This window comes from Anomaloglossus baeobatrachus, chromosome 8, assembly GCF_048569485.1.
Source record: "Anomaloglossus baeobatrachus isolate aAnoBae1 chromosome 8, aAnoBae1.hap1, whole genome shotgun sequence".
NCBI lineage: Eukaryota > Metazoa > Chordata > Amphibia > Anura > Aromobatidae > Anomaloglossus > Anomaloglossus baeobatrachus.
The window spans coordinates 62,313,030-62,335,659 of record NC_134360.1 but is presented as its reverse complement, the minus strand read 5'-3'; the positions used below and the strand labels follow the sequence as shown (position 1 = coordinate 62,335,659).

Sequence of the window (22,630 nt, the reverse complement as noted above, 5' to 3'; positions counted from 1 at the left end):
GAGATGTTCAACAACGCAATGAAAAACGCATATAGCTGCGTTTCTATGACTAAAAGCGCAGCTATAAACGCAAGGGGTGGGCAGTAAAGTGACGTGTACGGGAAGAGGATTCCTTCTGTTGGTAAACACAGAAGCATGAATCCTCCCGGTACCGTCACCGCTGCCTCCACCTCCCGTCCGGTGCCATGTCAGCTCCGTGCGGCGCCATGTCTGGGCGGGAGGTGGAGGCAGCGGCGAAAACAAAAGTGAACAGTAGAAAAAAAAAAATGTCATATATACTCACCTGTCTGCAGAGTCCCGGTGCCGCCCGCTCCCACCTCCTGTCCCGGTACCGCCGCTTTGGCTGTGTGCAGTCTCCCCGGGGCACGTACGAAGCTTGCAGGACCTGGCGGTGGATCACCTGATGCAGTCACCTGACGCATCAGCTGATCGTAATTCTCGCGGTGTCGCCCGTCCGGCTATCAGCTGATCCTGCCGTCAGGAGACTTCATCAGCTGATTACCGGCAGCTCCTGCAGCGATGGGACAGGATCAGACTCTCATCCGATCGCTGCAGGAGCTGCCGGTAATCAGCACAGACGTGAGTATTTATTTTTTATTTTGCACTGATGCTTCAGCTGATTGTATAATCGGCTTTTATACAATCAGCTGAAGTGTGATGTGCTTCAGCCCCTAGAACCTGACGCATCATCTGATTGCTTTGCCTTCCAGCAAACCGATCAGATGATATTGGATCCGGATTGGACGGCGCGGGACCCTTGACCCAGGATTACTGCGGAGGGGGGTTCTATATTTTAATAAAGATGGAGTCACGAATTGTGTTGTGGTTTTTTTATCTTTACTAGAAATTCATGGTGGCCATGTCTAATATTGGCGTGACACCATGATTTTCGGGCTTAGGGCCAGCTGATAATATACAGCTAGCCCTAACTCCATTATTACCCAGCGAGCCACCCGGCATCAGGGCAGCTGGAAGAGTTGGATACAGCGCCAGAAGATGGCGCTTCTATGAAAGCGCAGTTTTCTGGGGTGGCTGCGGACTGCAATTCGCAGTGGGGGTGCCCAGAAAGCATGGGCACTCTGCACTGCGGATTCCAATCCCCAGCTGCCTAGTTGTACCTGGCTGAACTCAAAAATTGGGCGAAGCCTATGTCATTTTTTTTTTTAATTATTTCTTGAAATTCATGAAATAAAAAAAAAAAGGGCTTCCCTATATTTTTGATTCCCAGCCGGGTACAAATAGGCAGCTGGGGGTTGGGGGCAGCCCATAGCTGCCTGCTGTACCTGGCTAGCATACAAAAATATAGCGAAGCCCATGTCATTTATTTTTTCTTTTTGGGCAAAAAACTCCTGCATACAGTCCTGGATGGAGGATGCTGAGCCTTGTAGTTCTGCAGCTGCTGTCTGCTCTCCTGCATACACTAGTTCTGCAGCTGTCTGCTCTCCTGCATACAATGAACATTTTGAAGAAGGAAATGACATCAGAGCTTTTTTTTTTCATCAACAATCTTTAATGGCATTGTGCACTGATTAAAAATGCAGTGAGAAAAAACGCAGCAAAAAACGCACCAAATCGCGGTAAAAACGCATGCGTTTTTTAGCCGCGGGTGCGTTTTTGTAGCCGCGGGTGCGTTTTTTTGAGACAAAAACGCACATAAAAACGCAGCGTGAAAAAAACGCCTAGTGCGCACATACCCTAACTTCAATTTCAGCTTCAACTAATCTGCCTGGTTTTCCCGCCTCCAGGACTGTGAACTCCTCGGTGGGCGGAGACAACTGCCTGGCCCACCCCCTGGTGTGGACATCAGCCCCTGGAGGAAGGCAACAAGGGTTTCTGGTTTAGCTTTGGTGTACCTATCCGGGGTGTAGGGTGTGGTGGTGTTATTACCTGTGACCCCTGGCTTGCCCAGGGCGTCACACAGGTAAATAGAATAATTCTCTCCAGAGAGCATTAGTGTGTCGCCCAGGGATAAGGGGTACTCAGATCCGGGCCAAAGGGTCAGTTTTGTAGGTGTACGGTGGCGTGACCCGGTCTGTGATCCCAGGCTCCACAGTAAAAAGGGGATTATGTACAGAAGAATTGTCCGTGACGCCACCCGTGGGTTGCGGTGATGAGATGGTGGCACCGCCACTGCCTCTGGGGACCGTGCCGGGGACTGGTGGTGTGGGGCAGCAAGGTGGAATCCCCTCCACGGGTAGGGGAGGTGTAGTCCCGGGGCCCAATTGGGAGTTGTAGTGGTGGCAGGGATTGCAGGGAATAGTACACTCACAGTTCGGTTATCGTGGTGCTGGATGAAGCTGGATTGATGTGGAGGGTCAGGAACGCAGATGGAAGAAATACTCAGAGTCTTTTGTAAACCAAATGGCTGGTAACTGGTGCCCATGGCCGGCTGCTGTGAGGACGGGTCCCACACCCGTGTGTGTAATTCAGGTGCTCTTTTCCTGCCCGAGGTCTGCGTCTGCTTTGCACACTGGTCCAGACTGGGTCCCGACAGCTGGCACCAGGGGGGCCACTACCCTCTCCCAGTCCACTTCGGTCCCACAAGCGGCTGGCCTATTCCTGAGGCCCTGACTACCACTTTCCCCAGCCCCACACAGGGGCTGCTTCTAGACTCCTCTCCTCCTGTAGACTGACTTCAGCTCACACTCTGCTCTGCTCTTTCTAAGGTCCTCTTCCCCCCTCCCTTTTTCTGGGGAGGGGGTGAGTGGGGCCTGATTGGCTAGTGTGTTTTGTGGGAAACTCCCCAAGGGAGTGTGAAATCTGCACCAAAAACATGGATGCAGACCTCTGTGACATCCTGCTTTTGCCAGGGCGGCACATTAGCATGTAACATGAGGATGAAGGAACATACACAAAATGGAGGAGAGGGGAGGGGAAAAATTGACATCACAGGGCTACAGGGAGTGAGCATGGTCAAATAAAAGTAAAGGCAAACCTTCTGCATAGGAACAAGAATGCAACGCACAGAAATAAGCAATTCCCAAGTAGTGGGACAGTATTATTATTATTATTATTATTATTATTATTATGCCTCCTACTACATATTGGGATAGAATCTTGAAGATGGGAATAAACCTTTAATGAATTTAGCAAATATTCTGAGTAGCGGGCGCCGTGCCAGAAATCCTACTCCAGTTAAGTACTAAAGTAACATTTCTGCCGTACAAAACACTGGCACTTTTGGTGAATTTGATTGGTGGGCATAGCCACGGCCTGCCCCACGCCGGATTCTCCTCAGCTCCACTCTTTTAGGAAGAGGTGATTCAAACTGGTGGAAAAACATTAAAAGTCAACAAATTTTGGGCAACTCTGTAGTACGCAAAATTTTTGCTAGTTTTCAAAGCATTGTGCCACTTTCTGGTGTAAAAATATGGATTAATCGTCCATTAAGGGGCACTTTGCACACTACGACATCGCAAGCCGATGCTGCGATGCCGAGCGCGATAGTCCCCGCCCCTGTCGCAGCTGCGATATCATGGTGATAGCTGTCGTAGCGAACATTATCGCTACGGCAGCTTCACATGCACTCACCTGCCCTGCGACGTCACTCTGGTCAGCAAACCGCCTCCTTATTAAGGGGGCGGGTCGTGCGGCGTCATAGCGACATCACACGGCAGGCGGCCAATAGAAGCGGAGGGGCGGAGATGAGTGCGACGTAAACATCCCGCCCACCTCCTTCCTTCCGCATAACCGTCCGGGACGCAGGTAGGAGATGTTCCTCGCTCCTGCGGCTTCATACACAGCGATGTGTGCTGCCGCAGGAAGGAGGAACAACATCGTAACATCGGTCTTTCCCAATTCATGGAAATGACCGACGCTACACCGATGATACGATTACGACGCTTTTGCGCTCGTTAATCATATCAAAAAGGATTTACACACTACGATGTCGACAGCGACGCCGGATGTGCGTCACTTTCGATTTGATCCCACCGACATCGCACCTGCGATGTCATAGTGTGCAAAGTGCCCCTAAGTGTTATTAAAGGGGTTGTCCATTCTAGAAGGAGAAGTCTACAGTCAATCTGTGGAACTGTTGAGATAATTTTCATGGAAGATGGGAATATGCATTTATATCCAATCATATTGATAAAAGTATTTTAACATGTAATATCCCCATAATATTAGATTCTTAGTACCAGGATATACTCCTACAAATACTGAAACAAAATGTGGAAACCACACAATGGAGTCAAATAATCCATAAGTCTTTATTCATCAAAGTCACAAGACAAACAATAAAAGGAATTGTAAACAATTCCAAATTACCATAACATAATAAAAGAGAACAATAAGAGGACCTCGCCTACGTGGGGACCAGGACCTTTGTAATACTGAATGACTGAAGTTGGAATAATAATAATATCTTAGATAATGTGATGACAACAAGTAAATCTCAGTCATTCACATATAAGAATCCCCTCCTAGGTAGACAGTTGTATGGCATGAGATAGGGAATATCCCCCTAAACTCCTGGCACTACCCTGTCCAGGATAATGCAATCATGTAATCGCCAATTTACATACCAGCACTCCAGAGGGGAGAACAAAGAAGGTCCACGGTCCGCTCCCAACAGCCGTTTCGGATTACCTTTATCAAGGGACACCGCACGTTATCATATTCCCCACATTCCCACCCATAAATAGTGTGATTCATTAGTCATCACCACGTCCAGCCGCGTTTACGCCCGTGCCTTCATACACACCCCCGGATATGACGTGCACTCCAGCCGGCGGCGAAAGGTGATGTGCCACGCATGCGTCGGGGAAAGTTCCCCGTGACGTCATTAACGCATGCGCGGCACCACCTATGATGCCGCCGGGTGAGCGCACCCGGAAGTTACGATGAGGAACGTACCGTATGCGATAATGGACTAGGTGATGACAGCATGGAGAGGTCAGGCAAGCATATTAGAGTTAAGTGGAGGTCAAAGTAGACCGCATATAACAAATGCTGCTTTAAATCCCTAAAAATTCGGAAGCAGAGCAAGGTATCATACATATCCATCCCATTCAACAAAAATGATACCGTGACCTGCCTTCTTCGCCTCCTATACATATCAACTATAGGTATAGTATAACCAAGCTATGTAGCATATTAATATCAAAACCTAGTTTTAGAAATAGTATAGGATAAGTGACCAGCAATATTTGATGACAGTCCAAGTCACTAGGCGCAGTCTCAAACTCAAACGCATAATTCCGATGACAAGTTCCACATTAGGAGCAAAGCAGTCAATTCAATGCCGGCACCGAAATTTCTCCATGTCGTTAACCAATGATGACATCAGCCACAATCCAGGGACTGGAACTCAAATCGGGGTAGGGGAAGAATTAAGGGATTAGTCAAATCCTCAGGTGGAATTCTAAAAAAACATGAAGACAACATGCAATTAAAATACAACATAATGACAAATGAATAGAGAGAATCATAAAATTACTCCCACTTATATTAGGGGGGTAAAAGGAAGACGGAGAGCTACTAGGCCATGAAAAGATCACCTACAATTATGTGTGCAGAAAAGGGGCAAAACTTAATTGTTCATTAAGGCCCTCCGGGGACAAAGTCCCAAGGGTAAAAATCCACCGACTCTCTAACTTAGAGAGGGCCAATTTAAGGTTACCACCCCGGATCCCACTGCTGACCAGGTCAATCCCCACCACCCTTAGTCCAGTAGGATCACAATTATGGTGGGCCTTGAAGTGCCTGGGGAGAGTCCTGAGCAGCGTGGGGTCCGTTACTGATGGGGCCTTAAGGATGTCTCTAACATGTTTGCGGATACGAACCCTTAGTTGTCTGGTGGTCAAACCTACATAAACCAAGTTACAGGGGCATGTAGCATGGTAGATCACATGCGTGCTACCGCATGATATATATCTCTTAAAGCGGAAAGATCTTTTACCGTCCGCCGAGGAAAATTCCCTGCCCCTCATGATATTTCCAGATTTACAGGTTATACATTCCCCACATGTGTAACATCCCACTCTTGGGGGGCCGGACCCAAAGGGGCCAGTTGGATTCCTAGCCACATAGTGGCTGTCCACCAAGAGATCCCGTAGGCTCCTGCCCCTCCTAGACGTCACAAGAGGGAAAGCAGGTAGATCTCTGGACAGCACTGGATCCGTATGTAGGACTGACCAGTGCTTGGACAAAGCCCCCTTTATCCGTCCCCACTGCCCATTAAAGGTCGAGATGAATCTTGTCTGATTACCTCCTACATCCAAGGTCCTAGGATTAGTGCCATACAGAAGTTGTACCCCGGGAGGTGTGTTTGGCTCTCTGATATCCCAACTTGATCCCCCGGGTGCCATATCCTCTGTCCCTAAACCTCACCCTAAGATCTTCCGCCTGACGTTCAAACCTCTGGGGGGTAGAACAAATCCTTCTAGCCCTCAGAAACTGTCCAGTGGGAATGGCTTTGATGGTTGATCTCTGGTGGGCAGATGACGCGTGTAAAAGTGCATTGACCGCAGTAGTTTTTCTGTACAGGTCAGTTTCGATTGAGCCATCCTCACCAACCTCCACCACAACATCTAGGAAATCAATTCTCCTTTTATCCGCTTTATATGTTAGCTTCACGTTATATGTATTCTGATTTAATTCTTCCATGAAGGTATCCAGCAGAGAACGCGTACCTTGCCACAGGAGCAGCACATCATCTATATACCTATACCAGCAGATGATATTCTGGGCAAAAGATGATTCGTGCAGGACCTCTTGTTCCCATTTGCCCAGAAATAGGCCTGCGTAAGATGGTGCACATGCCGCCCCCATAGCGGTACCGCGTCTCTGCAGGAAGAAGCGGTCTTTAAACGTAAATGCATTGTGGTGGAGGATGAAATCTAGGAGGCCCACAATGAAACCGCAGAGTGCCCTATCCCAAATACTACTTGAAAGGAAATACCTGGATGCTTCCAGGCCCTGTTCATGTGCAATGCAAGTGTACAGGGACTCCACGTCCGCTGTCACCAGCCACATGTCTGCCTCCATAAGGACACACTACGATGTCGACAGCGACACCGGATGTGCGTCACTTTCGATTTGATCCCACCGACATCGCACCTGTGATGTCATAGTGTGCAAAGTGCCCCTAAGTGTTATTAAAGGGGTTGTCCATTCTAGAAGGAGAAGTCTACAGTCAATCTGTGGAACTGCAGACTTGTGAATCCTCTAAGGGGTACTTTACACGTTGCGACATCGCTACCACTATATCGTCGAGGTCACGTCGTTAGTGAGGCACATCCAGCGCCGGTAGCGACATCGCAACGTGTAAATCCTAGATAGAACAATGAACGAGCACAGAAGCATACAATCTCGCTGATCTGTGTAACGTCGTTCATTTCCATAATGTCGGATCTCCCACAGGTACGATGTCGTTTGTCGCTCCTGCGGCAGCACACATCGCTATGTGGAAACCCGCAGGAGCGACAAACATCTCCTTACCTGCGTCCCGATGGCAATGCGGAAGGAAGAAGGTGGGCGGGATGTTATGTCCCGCTCATCATTACCCCTCCGCTTCTATTGGCCGGCCGATTAGTGACGTCGCGGTGACGTCGCTGTGACGCCGAACGCACCTCCCCCTTGAAGGAGGGATTGTTCGCCGGTCACAGCGACGTCACCGACCAGGTATATGCGTGTGAAGCTGCCGTAGAGATAATGTTCGCTACGGCAGCAATCAACACATATCGCATGTACGACGGGGGCGGGTGGTATCGCGCTGGACATCGCTAGCCGATGCTAGCGATGTCGCAGCGTGTAAAGAACCCCTAAGTGTGCCATGAGGATGCATTGGTGTCAGAGCCGGGAATGTTGGCCAAGCATGCAATTTGGATACTCCTGGCCAGAGCCCGACTAGACGAGGCATGGCCTAGCTCAATACACTTGTAATAACTGAGTCCATGCCCTATCTAGTGAGCCAGAGCCCGTCTAGTCAGGTTCTGGCCAGGAGTATGCATATTGTATACTTGACCGCCGTTACTGGCACAGACACTAACAAATCCTTACAGTGCAATGCAAGGATTCACAAGGCTGCAGTAGTCACACAGAGTGACATACAGAGTGACACACAGAGTGACTGCAGACTTTTCATTCCAGACCGGACAACCCCTTTAAGCCACTTTCTTCTAAAGAGCCCGATGGTTGGACATACACAAGGCAGATTCCCAATCTCTGAATGTAGACAATAAATTCCAATCAATGACAGCAGAAAAGGCATTGCGAATGGAAATCAATATTTTTTTTTTTTGTTATACTATAGGACAATTGATGGAGAAAGTTATCCTGGAGTAATTAAAGAAAAAGAAGTTGCCAGGAAGCAATATGAGACAGCTGTTTCAAGAGGACAGTCGGCTGGAATTGTCAGGTAGATTATAACCTAAAATTTACATAAAATTATATTAAAGAGTATCTGACAGCAGGTTATTGCTGTGTAACCTGAGAGCAGCATGATGTGTATCTTACTGGGTTCTGTTTTGCTTTTTCAATAAAATGAGTGTTTTATCAGCAGGAGATTATCCCTAGAGTTGTTGTTGTCTTGTGCCTCCTGGTCCCACCACACTGCTATCACTGATTAGCAGCTTTCTGTCAATACACTGAAGCGATGGCCCAGGGACCACCGTGGTGCAGAGTAAGTTAGTTAGTTACGGCACAAGACAAGACTACAGATAAACAGGGTTTATTTACAGGCAGGGATACACAACTGCAGTGAGGCAGCGGGAAAGGGGTATGAGGAATTGCAGAGGTAAAAAATAAGTAAGATGCTTAGCTGGGGAAGACTACAGCCATCGCCTTAGCTATCAAAAAACAAAATGGGAGCAGTACAGAACATCAAAACTATACTTTGCCACACTACGCTACAGTTTGACTGGCCTCCACTACAGGGGCCGCGTGACTACCGCGCTCTAACGACTGTGGCCTACACTACGGCCTAACAAAGGTGTACAAATGCAGATTCACGGCACTGTTGTGAGAAACTGTCTGTCTCCGGGGACAGCAGGGTTTGTTGGCGCGCACTTCTCGAGGTAAAAAGTAGACAAGGCACTCCCAAAATGCTTTGCATGAAGATTTATTTATGTGCTTTATAACGTTTTCGGTCCTATTTGGACCTTCATCAGTAGCACATACGTGGTGAAAAAGGTGTGTGAGCTGTCAGGCGCGGTGTCCACCGCTGCATGGGGGCTGCCACTTTATGGCTTTGGAACCTAAAGTGCACCTCAATATCTTGTTGACACACTGACAGGAGGTGCCATCCTTTTCCTACCACTTCTCCAGGTAAGACAAGATGGAACTTTTCTTCTCCTCTGGCACTTGGCGGCTGGGTTCCTCCGGGCGATGTCTTCCCTTCTTATGGGTTCTGGCCTAGCTAAAGTCTGGGTCCTCTCACGGTCCGACTCACAGAAGTCTTGTAGCTGGCACCATATATATATAGCCACTCTGTTCTATCGGACACTGCTCAAACAGTGTCCCGTAAGATTAAACCATGTCAGAGGCACACCCACTCCTATATATCCCTCAGTCCAGTCTGCCTCCTCACAGACTCTTTCCCGCACTTTCTCTGCTGGGTTTATGCACACACAGTCCGGAGGACGGGAGGAGTCAGCCAGTCAAACACACACCTGGAACAGGGGGCACTGTTCCTTTAAGTACCAAAAGTATCCAGTTCTGTGCTTGCCAGCACCTGCATATTAGGCTAGGTTCACATTTCCATTATTTATGATCAGTCACAATCCGCCGCTCTGATAAACAATGCAATCCGTTTGGCGGATTCCGTTGTTTCCCATAGACTTATATGAGCGGTGGAGTGCGACTGATGCCCTTGCGTTGCATTCGCCGCCCGACTGATCAATCATGGTACGACTGACTGTTGGGCGGCAGGAACGCAGCATGTAACGTTTTTGATTTCGCTGCTCATGCTCTTTCTCGGCGGCTGAACGATCAGCTGATCGCCCGGCGACCGGCTTATGAGAGTGATCAGCTGATCGCCCGGCGGCCGGCTTATGAGAGCGATCAGCTGATCTCCCGGAGGCCGGCTTATGGGGGCGATCAGCTGATCTCCGGCCACTGGCTTTTGAGAGCGTCTGCGCTCTCAAAAGCCGGCGGCCAGCTGATCGCTCTCAAAAGCCGGCGGCCGGCTATTGTGAACAATCACTCATTTTACAACGGAATCCGCTTTCTCGTGACAATGAATTCCAATTCTTGTCACCCGTTGTACAACGCATGCATATACCTATAATATATTTACACTTTAAAGTGGTCTAAAACACACATTATGTGGTCCACTTTAACACAACACCCGGTAGGAGTAGGGGTACCTTAACCACCTCCTACGACTCAGTGTACACAAAGAGCAACCAATCAGTCGAAGTTATACACAGCTCAGCATTCTGAGTTCTGCTAGATCTGCAGCAAAGAAAACTGATTCTATCACAACTGCTGCACCCAGTAAATAAGTGACATCACTGTAATCAGGGTCTCTGTCCCTCCATTATTCTGCTATCAGATTACATAGCAAAAACCTGCTGACAGATTCCCTTTGAATTTATACATATTTAAATATATATCAAGAAGCTTGAATTTTGTAACACACCCGCACGAAAAGTCCCCCAATACCAAGAGCACTGACAATGCCGCAACTACCCCATGGCGAAATAAATTTGTAAATAGAAATAAATAATTGCTTTTATTCTAATAGTATAAGTTAAGATGTTTCATGGGATATAGATTTCTTGAGTTTTTACATCTGTTTACAGAGCCTCATCCGGCAGAAAAACAGAGAAATTTACTGTGTCCGTGAACGTGGCAGCAAAAAGCATTGTTACTTTTGAATTAGTCTATGAAGAGTTGCTGAAACGTCAACTTGGGAAATATGAGATGTTCCTCAAAGTTCAGCCAAAAACACTGGTCAAGCACTTTCAGGTAAAGTATTCCACATTCATTATTTCTTATTTGACAGTATTGTGTGGCCTGATAACAGAAGGTAAACGAAAATGATTTTTACAGGATCAATCTCTTATATTTTATCAAAATTAGTTCCATAGCAATCTCCCAGTGCAACTATCTTTCAATGTGATTCTGTCACGATTCCTATGTGCAGAACACTCTGTATTGTTCTGCTGGTTGTTTCACAGCACTGGGTTCCACACTGGTCCGGTAGGTGCTCACGCAGATCCTCCTCTGCTTCATTAGGGAGCGTGTTAGCTCAGGATGCCACCAGTTGCACTACCTGTTTAAAGTTGTGCTGTTGGCTCCCATGGTGCTCATGTGGCGCCCCTGACCTGGTCAGGCACCACTGAGTACTGCACCCATGCTGGGGACAGTACAAAACAGGTAATCCAGAAGGCTGACCGAGGTGTGACTACACAGGCGCATAGTGATCAGGTCACACACATGTACCTTTGGGAGGACCCCTGGGGATCCCAGGAGGGGGCAAGGCCTCCATCTCCACTCAAGGGGTGTGGTAGAGAGCCTGGTTGCTAGGTGACGTAGGCAAGAATAGGAGAGGAGGGAAGAGTGAGCCGAGAGGAGTTGAGTGGTGAAGTTCAGGGAGAGCAGAAGCAGACCCTGTAGCTCTACACAATTCTGACAACGTACGCGCAGTGACTACCGACGGGGGAGAACGGTCACCTGGTAGTGCTGCCCGAAATCCACCCACGACTAAAGAGAGAGCAACGGAGTGGAGAGTAAGGAGACTGTCAGGGAGTTACCAGGCCCAAACGGGTAGCAGGTCCCAGTGCAGGGATAGATCCACCTGTCCTTTGCCAAACCTGCATGAGGGGGCACTTTACACCCCCAAGACAACACCACAGAGTCCGCAGCCACGTAGCAAAGTGAGGGCCCATAGCTCACAGGAGGCAAGCAGCCGGAGTGATCTGGTCCAGGCTACAAGCAAACGGGCCAAAAGGAAGGGGAGAGAGGCACCAGCAACTTCCCTGGGCGACCCCAGCAGGGCTTCAAGCAGGGGTTACCTCAAAACACAAAGGGCTAAGGAAGGCGAGTCGGTAGCCACCCTCATCAGTCAGCCTGAAGGACACCTGGTTCCAGCCTGGTTCATCCCAGCTACGCCCGGGTTACTCACCCTGCCACCATCAGTGAGTAAAACCCCTGAAAGACATTCTGCTTGTGCGTGTGAGTCATTCTGCGACTTGTAGTTCCACACACCTACACAGGGACCTGGGGCTTGCCTTACTCTCAGGAGGCTATTACAACCGACTGCACCCACCATCAGCCCCAGGCACCCCTAACCTGCAGTGGCGGTCTCCACTGACCGCAATTCTGAGAGTGGCGTCACGACAATCAAAATAGAGGATTTCCTACCTGTGACAAGATCCAGCCGCGTGGAGTCCCTGAAGGTAATGCACAGCTGCACCGACACCGCACCTCGGGGCCCCACACTCAGTGTTCAGATCTTGGTCTCTTGACTTTGGACTGCAGTTTACCTGTCTCTGCCTGTCCTCCCCTTTTTCTGTTGTGACTTCCTGGCTTCTCACCTCGGGCTTCTGTGATGCCCTGGACTAGCCAGGTTGTCACAGGTAGGCCCTTGCTCAAACACCTCCCCCCTTAATAAGGTGACAGCAGCCAACCTACAAAACCTTGTCACCTCCCTCCAGGTTTGATGTTCACACCAGGGGGTGGAGCCAGGCAGTTGGCTCCGCCCACTGAGGAGTTCACAGGCCCCGAGGCGGGAAAAACTGTAGTCTAGTTGAGTCTTGACAGTGGAGTGGAGTGAAGTTCAAGTGCAGACCTGTGTCCAGGTCTGCCATAGTCTACACCAGGTGTCTGGGTTGGAGCACAGTCACCTCTGGCAAGGAGGCAGACGGTGGTGGCCGCCTACAGGAGCTGGGATTACAGCCGGTGGAACCATAAGGACCGGGGATGGGTGGTGGCCCGCCGATATCGAACCGGGGAGCCGATTGGAAACCGCAGCACCAGGAGGGGTACTCAGACCCAGTACGAGGCCTGAAAACAACTGGGCTGAGCCAAATCAACTGATTGAGGACTGGACTTTAGGCCCTTTCCCATCTAAGATCCGACTGAAGACAACAGCCCAACCTTAAGGGTAGAAAGCCACCGCCCAGGCATCGAGACCCGACGGGCCAGTGTCTGCGGGTAAAAGGGCTCTACCGGCACACACCAGGCTGGGGAGCGGACTACCGTTGCTCAGGCATAGGAGTCATCATTTCTACAAAAGTGAGGTGCAGGAGAAAGGCGGAAACCACCAACCTGAAAAGGGGTATAGATATGAAAATAAGGAGCGCTGATAGTGTAACACCAAAGTGATCAGTGGGGTATACCTGGAAAATATACACTCACCTGGATCTGTTGTGACAGTCACAACCACTAGTGCGCATGAGATAATGGCGTCTGCTGCAGCCCCACGTGAATGAGCATACAAGATAAGGCAGAAAAGGGGTTAATGCTGCGCATCAGCCAAATGAAGACGTATAATGTTGATGAAGATGAGTATTCTTTTATTTCATAGGTCATAGGACCTATGAAATAAAAGAATACTCATCTTCATCAACATTATACGTCTTCATTCGGCTGATGCGCAGCATTAACCCCTTTTCTGCCTTATCTTGTAACCTGAAAAGGGGAAAAGTGCAGCCGGCTGCAGGCACCGTCCACCATCTTGTTTGGTTTACCAGAGACTCCAGCGTGTTTGTGATAGTGAGTACAACAGTGCCCTTGGGCCGCGCACCGCGCCGACACGCCAGCACACATCATCCATTCCACCGCCTCAGCACCTCCCTCGGGCCCCCGGGACCATCATCCCCCTACCCACGGAGGGGGTCAACACCAAGCTGCGCAACACCGTCCCCGGGAGCCTAGTCAACGGCAGCGGTGGTGTCCATCCATTCACCACAACCCGTGGGTGGCATCACAAACTCAAATCTCCTACAAACAACCGCGGCTCCGGCCGTGGACCTCCCCATCGAAATCCCTACGTATAGTGCCAACCCCCTTTCAGAGCGACATGACCTCTGGGTCCGTGAGGAGCTCTAGCCACCCACCGACGAGCACGGATCCGAGCGGCTCGGCAGCCGGCCGAGCCCTGGGGTGGTACACTTCCTCCTGACCACGTCCCCGCCTGATCCCTATATTTTGTACGTACTCTCCTGGAACCCTGACCTTCGGATTGTATCTTGATTTTGTCTCTCGCTGCCCCCCCTTTGTACTGTCATGCCTTCCTGGTTTATGATCTCAGCCTGTCTGACTACTGCTCCATTTACTGCATAGAAGTAGTGCCTAGGTCCACCTTGTAAAACAAGAATGCCGCGGAGACACCATCACATGTTTCTCAACGCTGGCAAGAAACTAGCCAAGTCTTTCACCGGGAAGGAACAACCACGGGAAAGGCAGTCTCCAGTCAAGGAAGCTGCCTATACCAAAACATGGTATCATTCCACAGACAGCTGTTTCGGGGTATTTGCCCTTCATCAGTGTGGAGTAGGAAACTGGATAGTGGGAGCAATGCCTAGGTGACGGTCCACCTTGTGACGTGACAGTCATCACAGACTCAGAGCCCAGGCAAAGTTCCTGAATAAATAATGACCAGGGGCCCAAAAAGGAGTACGGTTCCCAAAATAAATACAAAATCACAGAATCAACAGAATCCAGACCCCAAATGAGATCTCAAATTAAAGACCCCAGACACAATGCAAAATATAAGTAGATCCCAGAATGAATACAGAGCCCAGACCTGGGAATTAATACAGACCAGAGAGAGGATCGCTTTGTGCATTCTGGTCTCCAATCCAGGTCAGTGTTCTCTGGCCGTGGACAGGAGGTGCACGAATTTCATTACCTTGTGGGTGTCATGCAGTGACTACCGGGGGTCCACCAGGTATAAGAGAACTCCCAACAAGCACAGCAACTCACAGGGAACACAATACAATAGTGGGCCCCTGGAACTAGAGAGAGGGGGGCGAAGTCACCTCCTAACACTCCCCTGAGGCTGATCCCTGCACTCCCTAACGTCCCTAGACAGGTCCTTCTCCCATACACCGGTAATGTGCCTAGGCCCTTGCTGACCCTGAACTTTGCCATGACTAGTGCAGACCAGCAAAACGCTAGACTCACTACTGACACAAGACAACACAAGGTAGGAAAAACTAAGAGGGGAGAAAGACACAACAAAAAACTCTGGCAGGAACTTCTCAGCAGCTACTGAAGCTACACCCAAGACTGGCTCCTTCCAAGTAGACAGCATAGGAATGAGCTATAGCCGGCATAAGAAGGAGTGAGGAGTGGATACTTATAGCAGAAGGGAGAGGCTGCAGCTGAGGTTACAACTAGCTGTTAGATCACTGCAGGATAGAAAAGAACCTTAACCCCTTCAGCACCGGATGGAATTATATATGCACCAAGGCAGGGTAAATAACAAGCGGGCACTAAACCGGATCTGCAATCCACAATGCGCTGTGACCTTCTGATCTAAGATCGCCCTGAGATCACAGAAGGCCGTGTCACACTCGTGACAGTGGGATCACAGGCTCGGGGCTTGATTGGCTGGACTTGTGTCATATCATCTTTGTTGTGTGTGGTGCACAGGTGACGTGTTGCCACCCTAGGTCATCATAAGTCAAATCTGGGATCCTGGAGGGTAAGGACATTTTCACAGCCCCTGTCCAGAGAAAACTGACCTGGATAAAGCAATATGCTCATCTGTAGACCGGAGTAAGTCTTAAAGTGTAACCGTCAATAAAATTTTTATTTCATAAATCAATAGTACACATGTAAATAAGCAACTGCGTAATATATCTTATCAGAAAAACCTGATTCTTTCTCCTCCTGGGTGGACCTTTCACTTTCAATTCATGTCAAAATCTGTAAAATCTGAAATAGGAAGACAGTTGGTGCTTTTAAAATTCTATGGGGAGTGGAGAGATAGCTCCACCCTCCTCCTCCTCCTATCGGCAGACACAGACATTCTGCAGCAAGTTCTCCCAAAGTGACAGTTACAGTTCTCCATAGAGTTTAATAAGTACCAACTGCCATCTCCTATCTCTGTAATATGAAAATCTGTATTCGCTGAAGACAAATTTTAGCCGTGAAATAATAATTTTTCCCCTCAGTCCAGGAGGAGAAAGAAGCAGAGTTTTCTGATAAGACCTATTATAAAATTTCTTATTTTCACATGCACTATTGATTTAGGAAAAATGGTAAAACAACGTTTACTCTTTAAAAAAAAAAAGACCTCATATGTTGCCACAAATGTGTGCAGGGTTGGAGACAAAAATTAAAGTTCCTGATCAAATATAGAAAAGACTCTCCATGATCCTGCTGAACAGTTTAATAAAGTTATCATGCCACTTCTATGACTTAAAACACAAAATTTAAAAAATTGCAGAAAGTTTTTCCAGAATCCTAAAAAAAACCACCTCTCATATGACTGTCAAATGAAAAATATAACCACTATGGCTCTATGAACATAGTAAGAAAAAAAAATAAATAAAAAAGTCTGTATCTTCAAAGCCCAAAATAGATGCGCCCCGAGGAAAATAATACGTAGAAAATGGTATAAGGTGAGGCTTCATCCTGTTATCTCTCTGTTTTGTTTCAGATTGAAGTAGATATCTATGAGCCCCAAGGAATCAGCTTTCTAGATGCCCAAGCCCCTTTCATAACTAATGATCTGCTACCAACCATGAAAAAAACATTCTCAGGAAAAAAGGTAAAGATTTTAGTGTGCTAAATAGCAAAAATATTAAAAGGGGTTGTCCCAAGAGCAAACTACATTTTAATTCATAGAATTTGGCATAATAATTTCCACAATTGGATGTGTTTAAAAAAAATGTTCCTGTGCTGAGATCTTATGTATATGTGCCCCTGCTATGTACTGTGTGATGGCCGTGTCTGACCATACAGAGCTGCTCCAGTTCATGGTCGGCACATACCACAGCTCCTGGCTAGGGGAGGAAGCATAAGTCGCCTAGGATAAGTGAGTATACAGAAGAAACAACAAGGACTTGAAGGTGTTACTTTCTGAGGTAACACATTTCACTGCCTGTTTTATCACAGGAGCGAGTGTCCCCAGTCCTGTATAGTCATCATAAATATTATCAGTGACGTATAAACTCAACGTCGTTGTAGTATCTTAGCCACTGACTTGATTTATGATGAGCTCAGAGGGATGAAGATGTGATAAACATTCACTCCTGTGATAAAACAGGGAAATGTACTGCCTCAGGCAATGAAATGCACTATCTCCGAAAGCAGCAAGTCCCTACTTCTTCATCTGTATACTCACTTATCATAAGTGACTTATGCTCCCTCCTCCCCTCCTGGGCAGGATCTGTGATAAGTGCAGACCATGAAATGGAACAGCTTTGCATGGTCAGACATGGCTATTACACAGTACACATCAGGGACACATATATAAGATTCTCAGCACAGGAATATTCTTAACACAATCAATTGTGAAACTTATTATTATTCCATGATCTATTGCTTAAAAAGTACTTTGTTCTTTGGACATCCCCCATTAAAAATGACTACATTGTATTTTTATTTTTCATTTTCTCTTATAAAAATAAATTGTTATACTGTTTCAGAATAAAGTCAAATTGTTTGTAACCTTCTGTATATATTTTGTCTTATCTTTTGTGTAAATGCACATTTTGTCTCTGTAACTGTATGGAGTGAAAAGCACCTCCCCTTAGGAATGGGAAGCTCTTCCCCTGAGGAGCTGGAAAACTTTAATTCACCCACTACAGGAATAGCCCCACCTAGATATATGGCTATTTAGCTCCATTGCCTGTTTACATCTAGTCAATAGTGTTGATAACATCTCATCAGTGGGAATGATGGATATTTTAGCCTCCTTCAACATTTACTAAAATAAATAGTGACTTTTAATTTAATTTTTATCTATTGATGTTTACTGTCAAAAAGAAATTCCCTAAAACAATGCAGGCTGTGGTTGACGGATAGTGTTTCTGTCCCCTATACCGGAAATCTTGAGTTTGAGACCTACTTACAGGAAAAAAAGACTGAAAAGTAATTTAATTTTTGGATGCTACAAGAAACCTTTTTTCCAAGATCTTATATTTTGTATTTTTCAAGTGTTTCTCTAAGGAAAGCGCTATAACAGGCAAGATAAAGCAAAGCATAAGACATTACTTTTTTACATTTATGGTTTTCTTGATAATTGTCTTACTGTGTTTGCAACTTGCATTGTGACCCACATGTGATTCAGCGTAAAGTTCGGTTCAGTACCCATACTTGATCTCAGGCCCTGATCCCCATATAAGTCCGTGGGGACCTGAACTTTGGTGCTGTAAAATGGTCACAATAAGGTGTAAGCAGCGGCAAAAGGAAGCAAAATTGGGTTAGGAGCAGGAAAATTGCCTGCAAACAAATGTGGATAGGGAATACATTTTTTTAAAAAATAACATGGGATCCCCCTATTTTTGATAACCAGCGCAGGTAAAGCAGACAGCTGTGAGCTGCAGCCCTCACCTGTCTTCTTTATTTTGTCTGGTTGTCAAAAATAGAGGGTATCCCCTGCCATTTTTAAAAAAAAAATATTTAAAGAAATAATTAAAAAAAAACTGCATGAGATCTCCTCTATTTTTTATAACCAGGCAAGGTAAAGCAGGCAGCTGAGGGCTTCAGCCCGCAGCTGTCTGCTTTATATGCACTAGATATCAAAAATAGGGGATACCCCATGTTATTTTTTTTATTTTCTTCCCAGCAGCGTTCAGGCATCTTCCCCGTGCCGAAAAGCTTGTTGATTGGCTATGCTTCATCTTTTCAATAAACTTTATTCAGCACCCAAACTCCACACTTAAACACGGACTTCCATGAAAAGTCCGAGTTTGAATTCGAGCCCCGGATTGTAGGTGTCCAGTACAAACCCCAAACTTTACAGTTATCCCTAATCGTGACATATATGGTTCTGGTGGGTGAACAATCTTTCTTTTTTTTCATCTTCAGGGAAATGTCTCTTTTAAGCCTTTGTTAGATCAGCAGCGCTCGTGTTCCAACTGTGATACCACTGTACTGGATGGAGATTTCACTGTCACCTATGATATTAACAGAGAAACCCCAGGAAACATACAGGTGGGGGTCAATGCTTCCTATTTTGGTGACATATAAAGTGAAGGAAATAATTTGATCCCTTGCTGATTCTGCAAGTTTTCCCACTGACAAAGACATGAACAGTCTATAATTTTAAGGGTAGGTTAATTTTAACAGTGAGAGATAGAATATCCAAAATATCCAAAATCAAATCCAGAAAATCACATTGTATAAATTACCGTATATAAATTTTCATTTTGCAGAGAGTAATAAGTATTTGATCCCCTACCAACTATTAAGCGTTCTGGCTCCTACAGAAACTCAGATGCTCCTAATCAACTCATTACCTGCATTACAGACAGTCTTACATTGTCACCTGTATAAAAGACTCCTGTCCACATGGGCAAGACCAAAGAGCTTTCTAAGGATGTCAGGGCAAGATCATAGACCGGCACAAGACTTGAATGGGCTACAAAACCATAAGTAAGACGCTGGGTGAGAAGGAGACAACTGTTGGTGCAATAGTAAGAAAATGGAAGAAATATAAAATGAGTGTCAATCGACATCAATCTGGGGCACCATGAAAATTCTCACCTCGTGGGGTATCCAGGATCATGAGGAAGGTGAGAACTAAAACTACACGTGGGAAACTTAATGATCTCAAGGCAGCTGGGACCACTGTCACCAAGAAAACCATTGGTAACACATTATACCGTAATAGCTTAAAATCCTACAGTGCCTGCAAAGTCCCATGTGCAGCCGGCCCGTCTGAAGAAGGCCCAAGTGCAGCCGGCCCATCTCAAGTTTGCCAGTAAACACCATGATGATTCTGAGAGTGATTTGGAGAAGGTGCTGTGGTCAGATGAGACAAAAATTGAGCTGTTTGGTCTTAACTCAACTCGACGTGTATGGAGGAAAATAAATGCTGCCTATGACCCAAAGAACACCGTCCCCACTGTCAAGCATGGAGGTGGAAACATTACGTTTTGGGGGTGTTTCTCTGCTAAGGACACGGGACTACTTCACCGCATTAAGGGGACAATGGATGGAGCCATGTACCGTAAAATCCTGAGTGACAACCTTCTTCCCTCCGCCAGGACATTAAAAATGGGTCGTGGCTGGGTCTTACAGCACGACAATGACACAAATCATACAGCCAGTGCAACAAAGGAGTGGCTCAAAAAAAAGCATATTAAGGTCATGGAGTGGCCTAGCCAGTCTCCAGACCTTAATCCCATAGAAAACTTATAGAGGAGCTGAAGCTCCGATTTGCTAAGCGACAGCCTCAAAATCTTAATGATTTAGATGATTTGCAAAGAGAAGGGGACCAAAATCCCTCTTGACATGTGCCCAAACCTCATCATCAACTACAAAAAACATCTGACTGCTGTGCTTGCCAACAAGGGTTTTTGTCACCAAGTACTAAGTCTTGTTTGCCACAAGCAGCAAATACTTATTTCTCTCTGTAAAATGCAAATAAATTTATATAATTTATACAATGTGATTTTCTGGATTTTATTTTGGATATTCTCCCACTGTTAAAATTAACCTACCCTTAAAATTAAAGACTGTTCATATCTTTATCAGTGGGGAAACTTATAAAATCAGCAAGGGATCAAATAATTATTTCCTTCAATGTATATTAATGTACATACATAGTTTATTCTCTGTGGCTATTTTATATTATTTCAGCCAAATTATGAATGCCGCCTTATATACTGTATGTCTTTCTGACTTTTTACGCATGCTATTTGAATATATATATTTAATAATATGTGCTGCTTTATATCTTTTAGATTGTCAATGGATACTTTGTTCACTTTTTTGCACCCAAACTGGATTTCGTACCCAAAAATGTAATTTATGTAATTGACCGTAGCTCTTCAATGTCAGGTCAAAAAATGGAGCAGGTAAAGTAAAAATATATATATAAATATGTGTTAATTCTGCAGATATTTACTTTTACTGATTTTAACATTTAACAACATATAGACAAGACAAGCGCTTCTGAAAATCTTGGATGACACAGCAGAACATGATTATTTTAACTTCATTTTGTTTGACACCCGGATTGAAGTATGGAGGAATCAATTAGTGAAAGCAACTCCAGAGAACTTGTCTGCGGCTCGGCGATATGTCAGTGGAATTCAAGAGCAAGGTGGTAAGTTACCTAATTCGACCTATTAGCACCAACATTAAAGGGGTATTCCTATCTCCCAGATCCTACCCCATATGTAGTAGGTGCAATAATAATATTGGCAAATCCCTCCAATTAGAAATGTAGTATAGTTCTCCTGATTAGCTAGGTATCATACTTCATGTGCAGGGCATTGCAGCTTAGGTATCCATGGTTACATCTACTCATATAGTGAAAGTTAGTTGTCTGTGAGCCTTTTCTGTTATTAGGCCTCAAACATAAGACCTTCTGTATAAGAGACAGAAACCCTAACTTTGAGCCAAAGCCTACAGTGTGAGACAGAAACACTAACCTTGAGCCACAGCCTACAGTGTGAGCCAGAAACAGTAACAGTGAGCCACAGCCTACAGTGTGAGACAGAAACAGTAACAGTGAGCCACAGCCTACAGTGTGAGCCAGAAACAGTAACAGTGAGCCACAGCCTACAGTGTGAGCCAGAAACAGTAACAGTGAGCCACAGCCTACAGTGTGAGACAGAAACAGTAACAGTGAGCCACAGCCTACAGTGGGAGACAGAAACACTAACAGTGAGCCACAGCCTACAGTGTGAGACAGAAACAGTAACAGTGAGCCATAGCCTACAGTGTGAGACAGAAACATTAACAGTGAGCCACAGCCTACAGTGTGAGACAGAAACAGTAACAGTGAGCCACAGCCTACAGTGGGAGACAGAAACATTAACAGTGAGCCACAGCCTACAGTGTGAGACAGAAACAGTAACAGTGAGCCATAGCCTACAGTGTGAGACAGAAACACTAACAGTGAGCCACAGCCTACAGTGTGAGACAGAAACAGTAACAGTGAGCCACAGCCTACAATGGGAGACAAACACTAACAGTGAGCCACAGCCTACAGTGTGAGACAGAAACAGTAACAGTGAGCCACAGCCTACAGTGGGAGACAGAAACACTAACAGTGAGCCACAGCCTACAGTGTGAGACAGAAACACTAACCTTGAGCCACAGCCTACAGTGTGAGACAGAAACAGTAACAGTGAGCCACAGCCTACAATGGGAGACAGAAACACTAACAGTGAGCCACAGCCTACAGTGTGAGACAGAAACACTAACCTTGAGCCACAGCCTACAGTGTGAGACAGAAACACTAACCTTGAGCCACAGCCTACAGTGTGAGACAGAAACAGTAACAGTGAGCCACAGCCTACAGTGTGAGACAGAAACAGTAACAGTGAGCCACAGCCTACAGTGTGAGACAGAAACACTAACAGTGAGCCACAGCCTACAGTGTGAGACAGAAACAGTAACAGTGAGCCACAGCCTACAGTGTGAGCACATTCAACATAGTAACATCATCGCCGACACTAATAACAGCTTTTCCGCGTTGGTTTGCCCGATGATGCACACCCAGTGATCTGATATTGATGACCCATCCTAAGGCTAGATCATCAATAAC

At 46.4% G+C, this 22,630-nt stretch overlaps 1 protein-coding gene across 2 annotated transcripts in view; it reads left to right on the top strand.

Annotated features, from left to right (window-relative positions):
• LOC142249819 (inter-alpha-trypsin inhibitor heavy chain H3-like) overlaps positions 1-22,630 on the top strand; it is a 104,140-nt gene that overhangs the window by 14,109 nt on the left and 67,401 nt on the right. For both annotated transcript variants that reach the window (XM_075321728.1, XM_075321727.1), the window contains exons 4-9: positions 8,258-8,362; positions 10,749-10,914; positions 16,562-16,672; positions 18,937-19,062; positions 20,817-20,930; positions 21,013-21,181. In XM_075321728.1, coding sequence (XP_075177843.1) covers positions 8,258-8,362; positions 10,749-10,914; positions 16,562-16,672; positions 18,937-19,062; positions 20,817-20,930; positions 21,013-21,181 — 791 coding nt within the window. The remainder of the gene's footprint in view (positions 1-8,257; positions 8,363-10,748; positions 10,915-16,561; positions 16,673-18,936; positions 19,063-20,816; positions 20,931-21,012; positions 21,182-22,630) is intronic.